This window comes from Heterodontus francisci, chromosome 40, assembly GCF_036365525.1.
Source record: "Heterodontus francisci isolate sHetFra1 chromosome 40, sHetFra1.hap1, whole genome shotgun sequence".
Classification (NCBI taxonomy): Eukaryota; Metazoa; Chordata; class Chondrichthyes; order Heterodontiformes; family Heterodontidae; genus Heterodontus; species Heterodontus francisci.
In genome coordinates this window covers 9628827-9641471 of record NC_090410.1, presented here as the reverse complement: position 1 = coordinate 9641471, position 12645 = coordinate 9628827, and the positions used below count along the sequence as shown (strand labels likewise).

The 12645-nt window shown below is 40.2% G+C and overlaps 1 protein-coding gene across 1 annotated transcript in view; it reads right to left on the bottom strand.

Annotated features, from left to right (window-relative positions):
* The window catches only part of arhgap35a (Rho GTPase activating protein 35a), a 139760-nt gene that overhangs the window by 72611 nt on the left and 54504 nt on the right, over window positions 1–12645 (bottom strand). The window contains exons 2-3 of the mRNA XM_068019022.1: window positions 9639–9724; window positions 4320–8233 (exon numbers count right to left, since the gene is read on the bottom strand). Of these exons, the coding sequence (XP_067875123.1) occupies window positions 4320–8018 (3699 nt within the window). The 5' untranslated portion in view covers window positions 8019–8233; window positions 9639–9724. The remainder of the gene's footprint in view (window positions 1–4319; window positions 8234–9638; window positions 9725–12645) is intronic.

Sequence of the window (12645 nt, the reverse complement as noted above, 5' to 3'; positions counted from 1 at the left end):
TTGATAGGTAAATTGGCCATTATGAATTGTCACTAGTATAGGTAGGTGGTAGGGAAATATAGGGACAGGTGGGGATGTTTGGTAGGAATATGGGATTAGTGTAGGATTAGTATAAATGGGTGGTTGATGTTCGGCACAGACTCGGTGGGCCGAAAGGCCTGTTTCAGTGCTGTATCTCTAATCTAATCTAATAACGCATTCTTGTTATTGTTAGGAATAAAAGAATTGCCAGTTAACAATAAATTTGTCAGTGGGATGGTTGAACACAGCACCGCAACGCCAAGTACCTTGGAGACAACTGGGAGGTTTCAACAGAAGGTAAGCCTAAAGAGATTTTTAAAATGTTAAGAATGGAAGAAGCATGATAGCTGGGCATGGTGCAAACGATACGACAGAGTAATGCAGCAGACTGCAGCCCCATAAACACTGGCAATCTCGGACAATGCTTCCATTTTAAGGAGGTAATATTTTTTAAATTATGAATTTAAAAAATGTTCAGTGAAGTCCAAAATGTGATTGCCAATAATTATTATACACCATGTCCAGCTTTATAATAGTGAACAATATCCAATTGATAGAAGTGTGAAAAAGCAATAGCACTCATGCCATCTGGATCTGACTGGCTGGGATTACGGGCGGCACAGTGGCGCAGTGGTTAGCACCACAGTCTCACAGCTCCAGCGACCCGGGTTGGTTTCTGGGTACTGCCTGTGCGGAATTTGCAAGTTCTCCCTGTGACCGTGTGGGTTTTCGCCGGGTGCTCCGGTTTCCTCCCACAGCCATAGACTTGCAGGTTGATAGGTAAATTGGCCATTGTAAATTGCCCCTAGTGTAGGTAAGTGTTAGGGGAATTGAGGGAAGGTGGGGATGTGGTAGGAATATAGGATTAATACAAGATTAGTATAAATGGGTGGTTGATGGTCGGCACAGACTCGGTGGGCCGAAGGGCCTGTTTCAGTGCTGTATCTCTAAAAAAAAACTGACCATTAAGGCAAAACTGTACCAGGCACTGCACACTAGAAATCAATACAAAATAGAATCCTAAATGGGACAATTCATTATACCTGGGAACGCAGAGCCTTGTAATTTGAAAGCTATTGCATCATACACAGATTTAATCATCATTACCCACTAGGGAACTGGGAGACAGTTGTTGACAACACTGGCCTTCAACCTCTGACTAATGGAATGAAAGTCTCCTCTTAATACAGCTGCAATGTCCTAACTAGTATGAGTTTGAGCCACTTCAATCTTGTGGACAATGGATGGAACTCCACACTATAAATGGCACAAAATTGAAAGTCTTTTTCAGACACAAAGGTATATCCATGTATACCCAGTATCGGGAATGGGATGCTCCTCTGAAATTCAAGGTGAGAGCATACTAATGGGAAAAAAGTACAAGAACTTTACTTTGTATCTAACCTCTACAACATCAGAACCTGGAGTGCTTGATACCAGCATAAGATGCTAAAAGTGGAAAATATTCCATTCTCAACTATCAAAGGACAAAAATTAAACAATTACAAAAAAAATCTCTATCACCATAGCAACTGCTAGTTCTCTAAAGCTTAAATTCATTTTAGAACATGATACAAGTAGTGGATTATTCTATCAAAAAATGATTGGGTAAAAGTTTCAACTGACCAGAAAAAGAAAACTCTAAATGCTTTCTTAGAAATACTTACTTAGATTGCTCCTGTAATCTCAATACCAGCATTAATTCACTCATTTTATTTAAACAGCAAAAAAGTTTCAAACATTTCTCATTTCTACTCAGTGACAAAATAGAAGCCTAACATATGAAGATATACTGCTTGGTGTTTGCTCACAAGTTTCTCACCTCACTTCCATCTCCAATCCCCACCCAGAGACAGGACAGCTATTAACCCAAGAAATCACCAGCTGATCAATAGGTGATTTGTGGGCATCACCGGGTGATAGTATTGCACTCAGTGCAGGAATAGCATCCGAATACTCACCATCTTGGTTCATAAGTGAAGAATGACGACTTGAATCTGCTGCCAGCACTCACTGAACCATCAGCAGCTTAATAGGGGAGGGGAAAAACTGCAAGAGGAAATGTTCTTCTGCCACTTATATTTTCTTTCCTACAGAGTCTCTGCACTGTATTCCCTTCTCCAATTGAGTAATAAGTAACTTCACTCGAAATTGCACAAATACTGCTCTATGCCCTGCCAATAACACCAATGCAGAAAAACTAGTACGCATTCAAGTTTAATTTTCACTCCTTCCAATGCAACTGCCCCATCTCCATCAGCCATGCCCAGACAGTGCTATAATTGAGAAATCAAACTGTATGGAAACCCTCATGCAGAAACATGTATTTACTACTGCTGTTAAAAAGTAGACTGAAATAAATTTTGGGAGCTTAGAGCGAGAGGATTTAGAACCTGGATATAAGTCACGTCCCCATAATCAATATGTTCCAATTAATAACAAAACATCGTTGTTTAAAAGGAAAACTAACTTCAATCTGCATTTCAAATTGGAGTTCCTTTCAATTATTCTTCAGTGTACATTTCATCATTCCTGCACCCTCTTTACTTACAAGTTGCAGTTCAGTACTAATGGGATCTGGTAATTGATTGCCATCCTGGTTTTAGATAGGAATATAAGAGAGAACTGAACAGAGGAAGAACTCTTCTTCTAAAGGACAGTTCAACAAGCAGCAGCAGCTCTTGGGTATCTCTCCTAAGCATCATTCTTCACTTGTGAGCAAACATATTCAGTGTTGAGAAGGGATTCTACCTAGGGGGGGGGGGGGGAAAATAGTAGACAACACCCATCCACATTTGTGCACGTTCCAGTCGGATTTATACTATATTTAACCGACTCCTCAGAAATTTTACACTTCTCACATTCTAGAAGATAGTGTAGTGCCTTTCAAGACAAGGACTGCTTTCTATCACGAGGGAAGGGTGGCAAACAGAAGGGAAAGAACAGAGTGAAAGAAAGGAGAGGAAAAAGACAGAGGTGAGGGAGGGGGTGGGCCAAGTGGAAGAGAGAAAAAAAAAGAGCATGAACAAGCGCGAACACTGCCTGTGATTACAGTGCCAAAAACAGCAACTTGGAAGCAAGGTCAGCCACAGGGCATCAAAAAATTTAATATATAATTTAGATTTTTCTTTTAAAAAATGGCTTTAAATGACCAAGGTGCTAAAACTACAAGTTCGCTCAATGATTTTATAAAACTGCTCATGAACCACGAGTACAATTCAAAATCTTTGGAAAAAGTCTTTGTACCTTCAAGTTCAGCTATTATTCTATTTGTGCAGTATCTTTTCCAAGTTGAAGCTTAGTATTAAGCAGTTGGCAATCACAGAAGAACTTTCAAATTTTCCTTCAACAAAAGCAGCTGTTACTAAACACTTGTGATGTTGCTGAGCATAACAGATCTCATACAGAGTACAAATATAGCTGAATGTTAGCTTGGCTCAACAGGCAGCAGTATTGCCTCCAAGTTAAAAGGTTCGGAGTTTCAACATCACATCAGGACTTGAACACAATCAATTGTGCAATACTTAGGGATAAGATCCTAAACTAAGGATCCATCTGCCTGTACTGCTGGATAGTAAAATTCCATGGCAGGACTCATAAAACAGCAGGGTGTTCTTCCAATGTGCTGGGTAAGAACCCTTCCCTCAAATTGGTGGCATCAAAAGAAAAAACTTTATTGAAACATTGGTGGCTGCCATGTTTACTTCAATAAGTCACCACAACAAATAATTCATCATGTAAAATTCAAGGCATTTTACTGATTATGTTACTCAGCGACATGTACACTGTTTACCACAGCTGCATTTTATAGCAATTAAACTAGAATTTCAGGAAAACTAAATTCTTCGTAACTTCAAATCCCTCCATGGCTTTGCCCCTCCCAATCTCTAAACTTCTCCAGCCCTACAACCTGCCAAAAATTCTGTTCCTTCAACTCTGGCCTCTTGTACATTCCTTACTCCCTTGGTTCTACCCACTGGCAGCCATACCTTCAGCTATCTCTCCCTAAGCCACTCAGTCCCTCTCCTCAACCAAGCTTTTAACTACCCATCCCATTATCCAGCCCTTTGGCTTAGTGTCAATGTTTGTCTGACTATCCTCTTGGGACTTTTTCCTACAATAACTATGTTGATAAATGCAAGTTGTTATAGTCTTACTGTACCCATGTGCAATCTGGTAATTAGGCAAAAGTAAAATTTTACTCAACAATCTCTCATGCTTTAAATGATGGGGGAGGAGTGTACTTTGGCTCACATTTACTATTAGAAAGAATTCTGTAATGGAATCAGGACTCTTACCCTTGATGTTGGCCTTCGCAAGCTACGAAGAAGCTTCCCTCGCTTTGATTCATCTCCATCTGGTTCATAGGTGTTGGATGTATTATCTCCCTTAGGTAGTGAAGAATCAGCCTCCGCTTTTTTCAGTGATGACAGAGACCCAAGTTCATCATCACTGCCAACACTGAAACTTGTTCGATAACTTGCAAACTTGCCTAACTTTTTGGACCGGTCCCTGTACAGCAATGGTTTGCTGACAGAAGAAAGTTTCCTTTGGCGCTCCAAAGAACTGATGTCCATCTCACTGTCCGACCCATTACCACTTCCATTAGTTTGGGACTTGGCAGAAATAGAATTCCGGATTGTGATAATTTTGCCCTGGGTACTGTCATGTGGTACTGAATAGATATTCTCTTCATTCCCTCTTGGTCTCACCAAGGTGTCTACTGGTTCTGCATAGTCAGAGGTGTATGACCCATCATCAGAAGGTGCCCAACTTACAGTTGAAGGCTTTCTCAGCATTTCTTTGTTGGCTGCTTCTTTCCCCTCAGAGGAATCCATTTTCTTCATCAGTTTGTCAAAATGTACCATTGGCTTTGGTTTTACAGGAGGAGGTACTTTGTTATTTAGTCTCTCATAAGAGCCAAGAGTGTACAGCGAGTAGTTGTCATTCCCTTCAAGGTCCATTAAGAGCTTAGATTGCTCTTTGCTCACTGGAGTCCCAGAAGTTTCATCTCGAAGTGCAACATAGGGTGGTGGACCTTCAATGTCCTCATCATAGTCAAAGCAGTTTGAATTGTTGAGAGGTGAGCCAGGCCTGGGAGAAAAGTTAAACACTTCTTCTGTGTTGCTGCAAGCTTCTGCTGCATTGTCGTACATGTGCGAAGCTTCAACAAAGATTTTCTTTTCAGCAACATCTCTGAAAAATGGAGCAAAAGTCTCTACATTGTGCTGAAATGGCTGCACGCTAGATATTACAGTAAACTTGCCACAGATCTCATGAGCAATTTCCTGGCCTTCTTCAAGTTGATCCCGTGAAAGATCGCTCTCCGACACTTCAGCTCCTTCAGTGACGGCTACTAGCTGAATAGGTATGATGTCTTGCACATCTGACAGAAAGGCACGGAGCATTGCTAAGGAAGCTTTGCGCCTAGCCAAATAAAAAATAATGTATCCATGGACTAACTGGTTTTTCCTTATGTTGAAAGAGGAATGGTAGGAAAGAATCGATAGTTCAACACTCTTACGCATTGCTAATTCAAGCATTACTGAATTGCTATTCCCAGGCTGCAATGAATTACAAAAATGAGGCTGAATGATGGAGAGGAGAACTTCATCCACGCTAAATAAATCACCACACATCAAACACATTACTATTCGAAGATCTGCATCAGTTAAATCTTTAATGCTTGGGGATGAACTTACTAGATTCAAATTCCGTTTCATGGTATCCAACAAGCCTTTCAAAGCCTGATTGATTTGCAATTCACTGAAGTTTCGTCCGGAACCCACACTGTGAGAAGTTACATCAACAAAAAGACATTGCAATTTGTTGGCAAGTTGTTGGCCATGGTTCCTCAAAATCTGTAGCGTTTCTCCACCACTCTCCCTTTTGTTTGCTAGAACTAGAGTTAGAGGCAGCTGTGCAAAATGATTGTCCCTTCGGTCTAAAGTTGACTCTTTCAGTTTCTCTAAGCTCTCCTTTATGTAGTACAGCGATTCTTTGGAGTTGTAGAGGCAAAGACAACCATGAGGTTGGAAGGTCGGTGTTTGAAAAGCATTAACCCGATGTTTTACATTACCTTCTATTGGTCGCAATGATAGTTCATACATTTTGCCCTCCAGCACATACTTGTCATCAGTACACAGCACTCGAATCTCATTAGCCAGTTCATGTGCAAGTCCATCCTTGCCAAGTAGTACAAGGTTGAGTTTGTCAGCACTGGAGTCCATATGAGAGTTCATTTGGCTCCGGTCAGAAGATCGATAAAATCTAGCAGCCAACAACTGTTCAACTTTGCTGTCCATACATTTCTGACTGTTTGGACAAGTCTCTTTTGTTGGATGGTACACAAAATGAATATGCTTCAAGACAAGGGCGTCCCGCTCAGCTTGCAGCTTTTGAAGTGCCTTAAATCGTTGCTCTTCTCCCAAAACATCCTGGATGAGACCCATTTTCTCCTTGCTGGGCTTCGCATCCAACTCCAATTCATAAAACAACTCCGAATACTCTAAAAGCAATTCCTGAAACTGATCCTTGGCCTTGTCTATGATCTCACGTTGGTGTCTACTGTAAATATCTTGGTATTCGTGCTCTTGGAGCCACTGATAGAATTCCTCATTCATAACAAAACTTCTAGCCTCTTCCCATGGTTTTCCAGGGGTTATGAAAGGTGATGATCCCAAGTTTTCCTTAAAGGCTCTCCTCATCTCAGCTCTCTTTCTTTCATTCTTCAGTTTCTCTATATGTTTTCTGAATTGATCTTCAGCAGATTTCCCAGCCAGCAAGTCAAATGGAATCCGGTCGTCATCCACGTTGTCAATATGATCAGTTTTATCCCATGGCGTCTCACTAAGGACAACAAACCAGGCGGAGAAGTCCTTCTTTGTCTTCAATCTCTGCTGTGCCATGGGCCAGTTCAAGTTTTCAATCTCGTTCAGATCTGGAAAAAGGGCATCAAGAGCGAGCACAAGTCTATTGAGGTACTTGTTCTTTAAGTGGTCAATGTGCTTGTCCTTGAGCATCAGGACATGCTGCGAGAACAGTTTTTTGGCCTTCGGAGTTCCTTCTAGATACACATATTCCTGGAATTCAGGTTTCATCTGCATTTTCCTAGTGGCATTCATCCAACTTTCATTATGATGGGTGACACAGTGGTTAATGATAAATTCATACTTATCTTTTCCATGAGCTATTAGTTGACTTTGTTGTTTCAATGCTTCATAATATGGAGTTATTTTGGGCCTTGCCCTGCTTTTATCTATTAACTGAGCTAAAGTACTAAAGGCCAGTTCGACATTGACATTCGATCGAGCTGATGTCTCCACCACTTGGAGGTTCTTTTTAGTCATGGCGAAGGAGTGTGCCTCACGTATGTACCGTTCCACACCTTCGTCACATTTTGTCAGCACCACCACAATGGGCTTTTTTGTTTTTATTATTTGGTTATACAGATTTGTGATAAACTTAAGCTGCTCCTCAAAATTCCTGTTCATACCCCGGCTGACATCTACACAGAGAAGGAAACCATCAATCAGTAGCTTCCCTTCTGGCATCTGCTTCTGTTCAAAGTCTTGTTCCAGACCCAACTGGTCAGTGCAAATATACATCAGCTTTTCAGCAGATGCCAATTTGGTTGCTGCAGCACGTTTAATATAGGGTTGCAGAGCGGTGCTCCGATGTGGTTGAAAAGTCTGATCATCAATGAACTCCGTTTGTTCCACCACATGAATTTGACATTCCACCCCTTCCTCCACGGTTCTACCAACCTCACCCCAATACAAAAAATGGTCATTGTTAACAACACGGCCCCCAAAGTCACTGGTGCTGAGGACAGATGTGTGGTCAAGATGAAATTCATCGGCTTTAGGGCGCACAAATCGATTGCAGAAACATGACTTCCCAACTCCACACTGGCCCTTCTCTTTTTCCGTTCCAGATAATCCCACGACACTGATGCTGTAGTTTGGAATCCGCACATCCTGTTTTTTTGCCATCATAATTATCCGATCATCCTGAGAGGGTCAACAGCATGTTAGTAGTTGTACCTACTCCCAGTACAGTACCACCATAGAACTCAGAGCGATTTGAAAGGGGTACAGTTATAGACAGACACTTTTTGCAACACAAGCTTCAGATCCCATGTCTTTGTGGTCCTCAGTATTACTATCCTTACTGCCCCTGACGGTTAGGAATGGATGGTCCCAATAATTCACTGTAAAAGAAAAACGAGACAAAGAAAAGTTAATTAGGATTCAAAAATGAAACTGCAACCGTGACATGGTGTACCCTATGTACAATAGAACTTTAAAAAAAACTGCAATTAAAGATTTGGTCTTTCCAAACTGGCGTTGCCCTCGATATAAAAGGTGGTGAAGTACTGATGGTTACAGGGCTGTTGCCAGTGATTACGGCAATGGAAGGTGATGAATTAAGACGCAAGATTAAAGTGCTATATTTAGAGTTAATGTTCAGTATTTCCAATAGGGTATTTGATCAATATGCTAAAGAAGCCAAAAAACAACAGTACAACCTAATCTCAAATCACTGTACAGCTTTCAAACCCTTAAGTCAAACAAGATAATCAGTCTCCAGATTTAGAACAGCAATTTTACCTGCTGAGTGATGTTGCCATGCACATAATGGTGGAATATGGGACAAAGAACCAACTCTCTGCCCCTTATTCTTATCACCCAAAGTCTCATGCTTAAGTTAGCTCCATGCCCCATATTCAAGTATCAAATTCAGCACATGGCTAAGTAAAAGTACAGCGTATACTTGAGATAAAGTCTCCTTCAATAATCATTTCCATTCCTTTCCAGAAGGTGTTAACTCACGGTTGGAGTACGGTTACAGACACTGGGCAGTTCTATGGTACCTCACCCAAGTGATCATTACTGATGTTTCAACCTTAACCAACACAGTCAGCAGAATATCTGACCACAGCAGAAACCACAATTAAGCCAAAACCAGGCATCAACTTAAGTCAACACACACACACACACACTTCCAGTAAGAGTCACGAGATAGTAATCAGGAGCAGGAAATCCTGGGCAATTTTCCCTTCCCTAATCCAGAGGCACTGACACCACCAGCTGCAACACCAAAAGTGCTGCCAAGCCTAATACCAGTCAAGCACAAATAGCAGGCTGAAGTTGTGATCTTCCTGGTCTGTATGGTTTAATCACAGTAGCTAAGCCAGAGACAACAGGAATAACTTACATTGAAATCTTCGCCAAAACCAATCATTTCTTGCTGCTGACTAAGTTACAGTTTGTGTTGACATGACCACAATTTTTCTTTAATCTAATTGTGCTGACCAACCTTGCTCTACTATTTTTGTTAAATTAATAAGTGAAGGGACAAAGCCATAGAGCAGGACAACTCCAAAACTAAAAACAGTAGAGAAAACTACATAAATTAAAATAGTTTAGACTTGTTTGAATGATTACAATATATACCATTATTTGAGTAAAATTAATTCTGGGAATATTGCAGTATCACAGATGTAATCCTTCTAGTGATTACATCACTGAGGAATTGAACACAATGTCATGGCCACTCAATAATTGTCAGTGTAAAATTATTCCACAGACTGTACACATTCTTAAGGTATTTACCTCCACTACCAATTTGTGGGCGAGATTTTGTCTCGATATCACTTCCATTCACCAATTATTCTCTATTCATTCTAGTGAAGTTCATGCTGGAAAAAAAAGAAAGATGATTAAAGTAGAAGATAAAACTGGAAGAATCCTGCCTTGCCATTAAAAAAAGACATTTTATGCACAGAATTGTCAGTTTTAGTAACATTTAGTTTAAATGTATGGATTCAAAAGCCATTAGAAACAGTTTCACAAAGTTCAAGTTTTGGATATGATCTGAATCCTAAGATGTAAAGTGACATTTTTATTCAATCTGTCCCTTTCAAATATTTTTATTCTATTTCAATGCTACTGACAGTTAAAGCAGTGCTAAAATTACATTGAAGTGCAAAATGCTGTAGTGTCACCACTGGAAAACACATTGACAGACTCAAGGTACAATGTATTTAGTGCAGACTTGGTGGGCTAAATGGCCTGTTTTTGTGCTGGAATATCTATGGTTCTAATTCTTCATTCATCTCTACTCCACCAGCACTTGGTTCTATTGTTACATAGATCAAAACACTCTTCAGACATAGCCAAGCTTTAGAGGACAAAATCTATAATCTAATGGTACTGTTAGGTGCTTTCCATACACGGTTCATAGAATTACTGGAATTTTACAGCACGGAAATACAGGCCATTTGGCCCAACAGGTCTACGACAATTTCTATGCTTCACACGAAATTCTCCCAATTAACCCCATCAACATATCTTTCTATTCCTTTCTCCCTCACTTAACTTCCCCTTAAATGCATCTATCCAATTCGCCTTAACCACCCCTCGTGGTAGCAAGTTCCACATTCTCACCACTCTCTGGATCAATAAGTTTCACCTGTATTTCCTATTTGATTTATTCATGATTATCTTATATTTATGACCCTTAGTTTTGATCTCCCCCACAGGTGGAAACATCTTCTCTACATCTAATCGAACAAACCCATTCAGAATCTTAAAGACCTCTATCAGGTCACCCTCTCTTCTCCAGAGAAAAGAGCCACAGCCAGTTCAGTCTTTGCTGATAGTTGTGGAGAACAGAGCTGTACAGATGTCTAACAAATATTATATAAAGTTCAATATAACTTCTGTTTTAGAATTCTATTTCTCTAGATATAAATCCAGTGCTTTGTTTGCACTTTTAATTGCTTTCCTAACCTTCAATGATTTGTATATCTACACCACTAGATACCCTTGCATGTCTACCCCATTTAGCCTATTACATATCTCCTGCAGTAAGGATGCCACTAACCTCTGCTCTATGCCAAGACCCCTGCCACAACTGGATGTAGATAGACAACTCAACTTGGAAAATTCTGATTTGCTGCTATCTCTGTACAAAAACTAGGACAAGTATAAATTTTGATTGCTACCCCAAATCAATGATCTTTCCCTTGTCAAAAACATTCCCTGCATCGAAAAACTTAGCCACTTTAAGCACCATGACCTTTGTGTTAAATCAGCACAAGATTGTATTGGTTCCTATGGCTCTTGCAAATCAAGTTGCTCTTATGGAAATCTCACTGAAAACAACTAAAACATATTATTTCTGTGACTGAAGGCAGCAATATTTTAAACTCTGTACTGTTTCACATGGCTCGGATCAGACATAACATCTGGGATGGGCAGTGAGTTTGACTACTCTGTTCTAAACCATGTATACAAGGAAAACAGGCTGTGATGGCAGAGCAGGGAATGGCAGTTCATGTTTGGTTACAAATTTTCTCTCTCCTTATTGGGATCAATTTGTTCCATTCTAGCACAGTACCCGCCAATGAGGCAGGCCAGCATCTCTAGAGCTGGTTTGCTTAAAAGGTGTGTACTAGGAATGTGGAGCTGATGTTAATTGTAGCACCACCACAAGCTGCACGGCAGAGATCAGCTTTCTCAGCGCACACTGGGAATTTAACCAAAAATCTCCTCATATACATGGCTTATTATACAGAGATGTCTTTAATCAGCAATCGGAGGACAAGGGAAGAGTTTAATTTTGGCATTTTAGTAAATTTATTCAACAGACCAGCATTCAAGATGGATCTAGAGAGTTCATTTAACATAATTAAACGTTGCAGTAATACAAAGACTAATTATGGTCAGACTAATCCTGTGGGTCTCATTACCTCCATAAGACTAAACACTACTGTTAACAATGGGAAGCTACGTGCAAAAAAACTAATGCACCATCAAGGCCATAACCCAACCCTCGTAGCAGAAAAATTACATCAGAGTAGCATTAATTCTTTCAGGGATCAATATGAACTCAATTATGCTGTGCAAGTGTTCAGACAGCCGGTATACATGATAAATTACTACTGGCTACATAGTCTCATAACTAACAGGGGAATTGCACTTACTCCAATTCCAGGGATGGAACAACTTGATACTGCAAACAGCAGCTAATCAACAAAAAATTATAGATAATTTTAAATAGCAAGGAAAAGCTAAATAAGAGCGCATTCAGAATTTTCCCACAAGGCTCAGTGCTTCAAGTCAGAAAGGTATGAGTACTGGGCACGCTTTAAAAAGGGAAAAAGCAGGACAAAATGGCAAACTACCTTTACACACCTCCCATTGATTGCAGTCAGGCACAGAAGTATAGTCCAAAATAAAACTTTGAATATATTTAAACTTCAGAGCATGGAGACAAGAGAAAGAAAACATGGCAATATGCATGAGACCACAGCTCCCAAAGGCAACATTATATGCACATACGTTGAGAGAAGTCCAGTCTGAAAAACATTGATACTTCGGAGGACTATCATAACTCAATGCAACAGATTACTAGTGGGCATGCTCCACAGCAAAAAAAATCATAATTCAGTGAAAATTGACAGTCTTTCAGAACCAGGCTGCATGAGTAGATAGGCTAAATAAGCCCAGTGAGAACACTGACTATGAAAAATAGCACTTAAAACCAATTTCCTTCTCCTGCCACATTCTTAATTCATCACCCCAAATTGCTCCCACCACAACCACCAGCAATGAC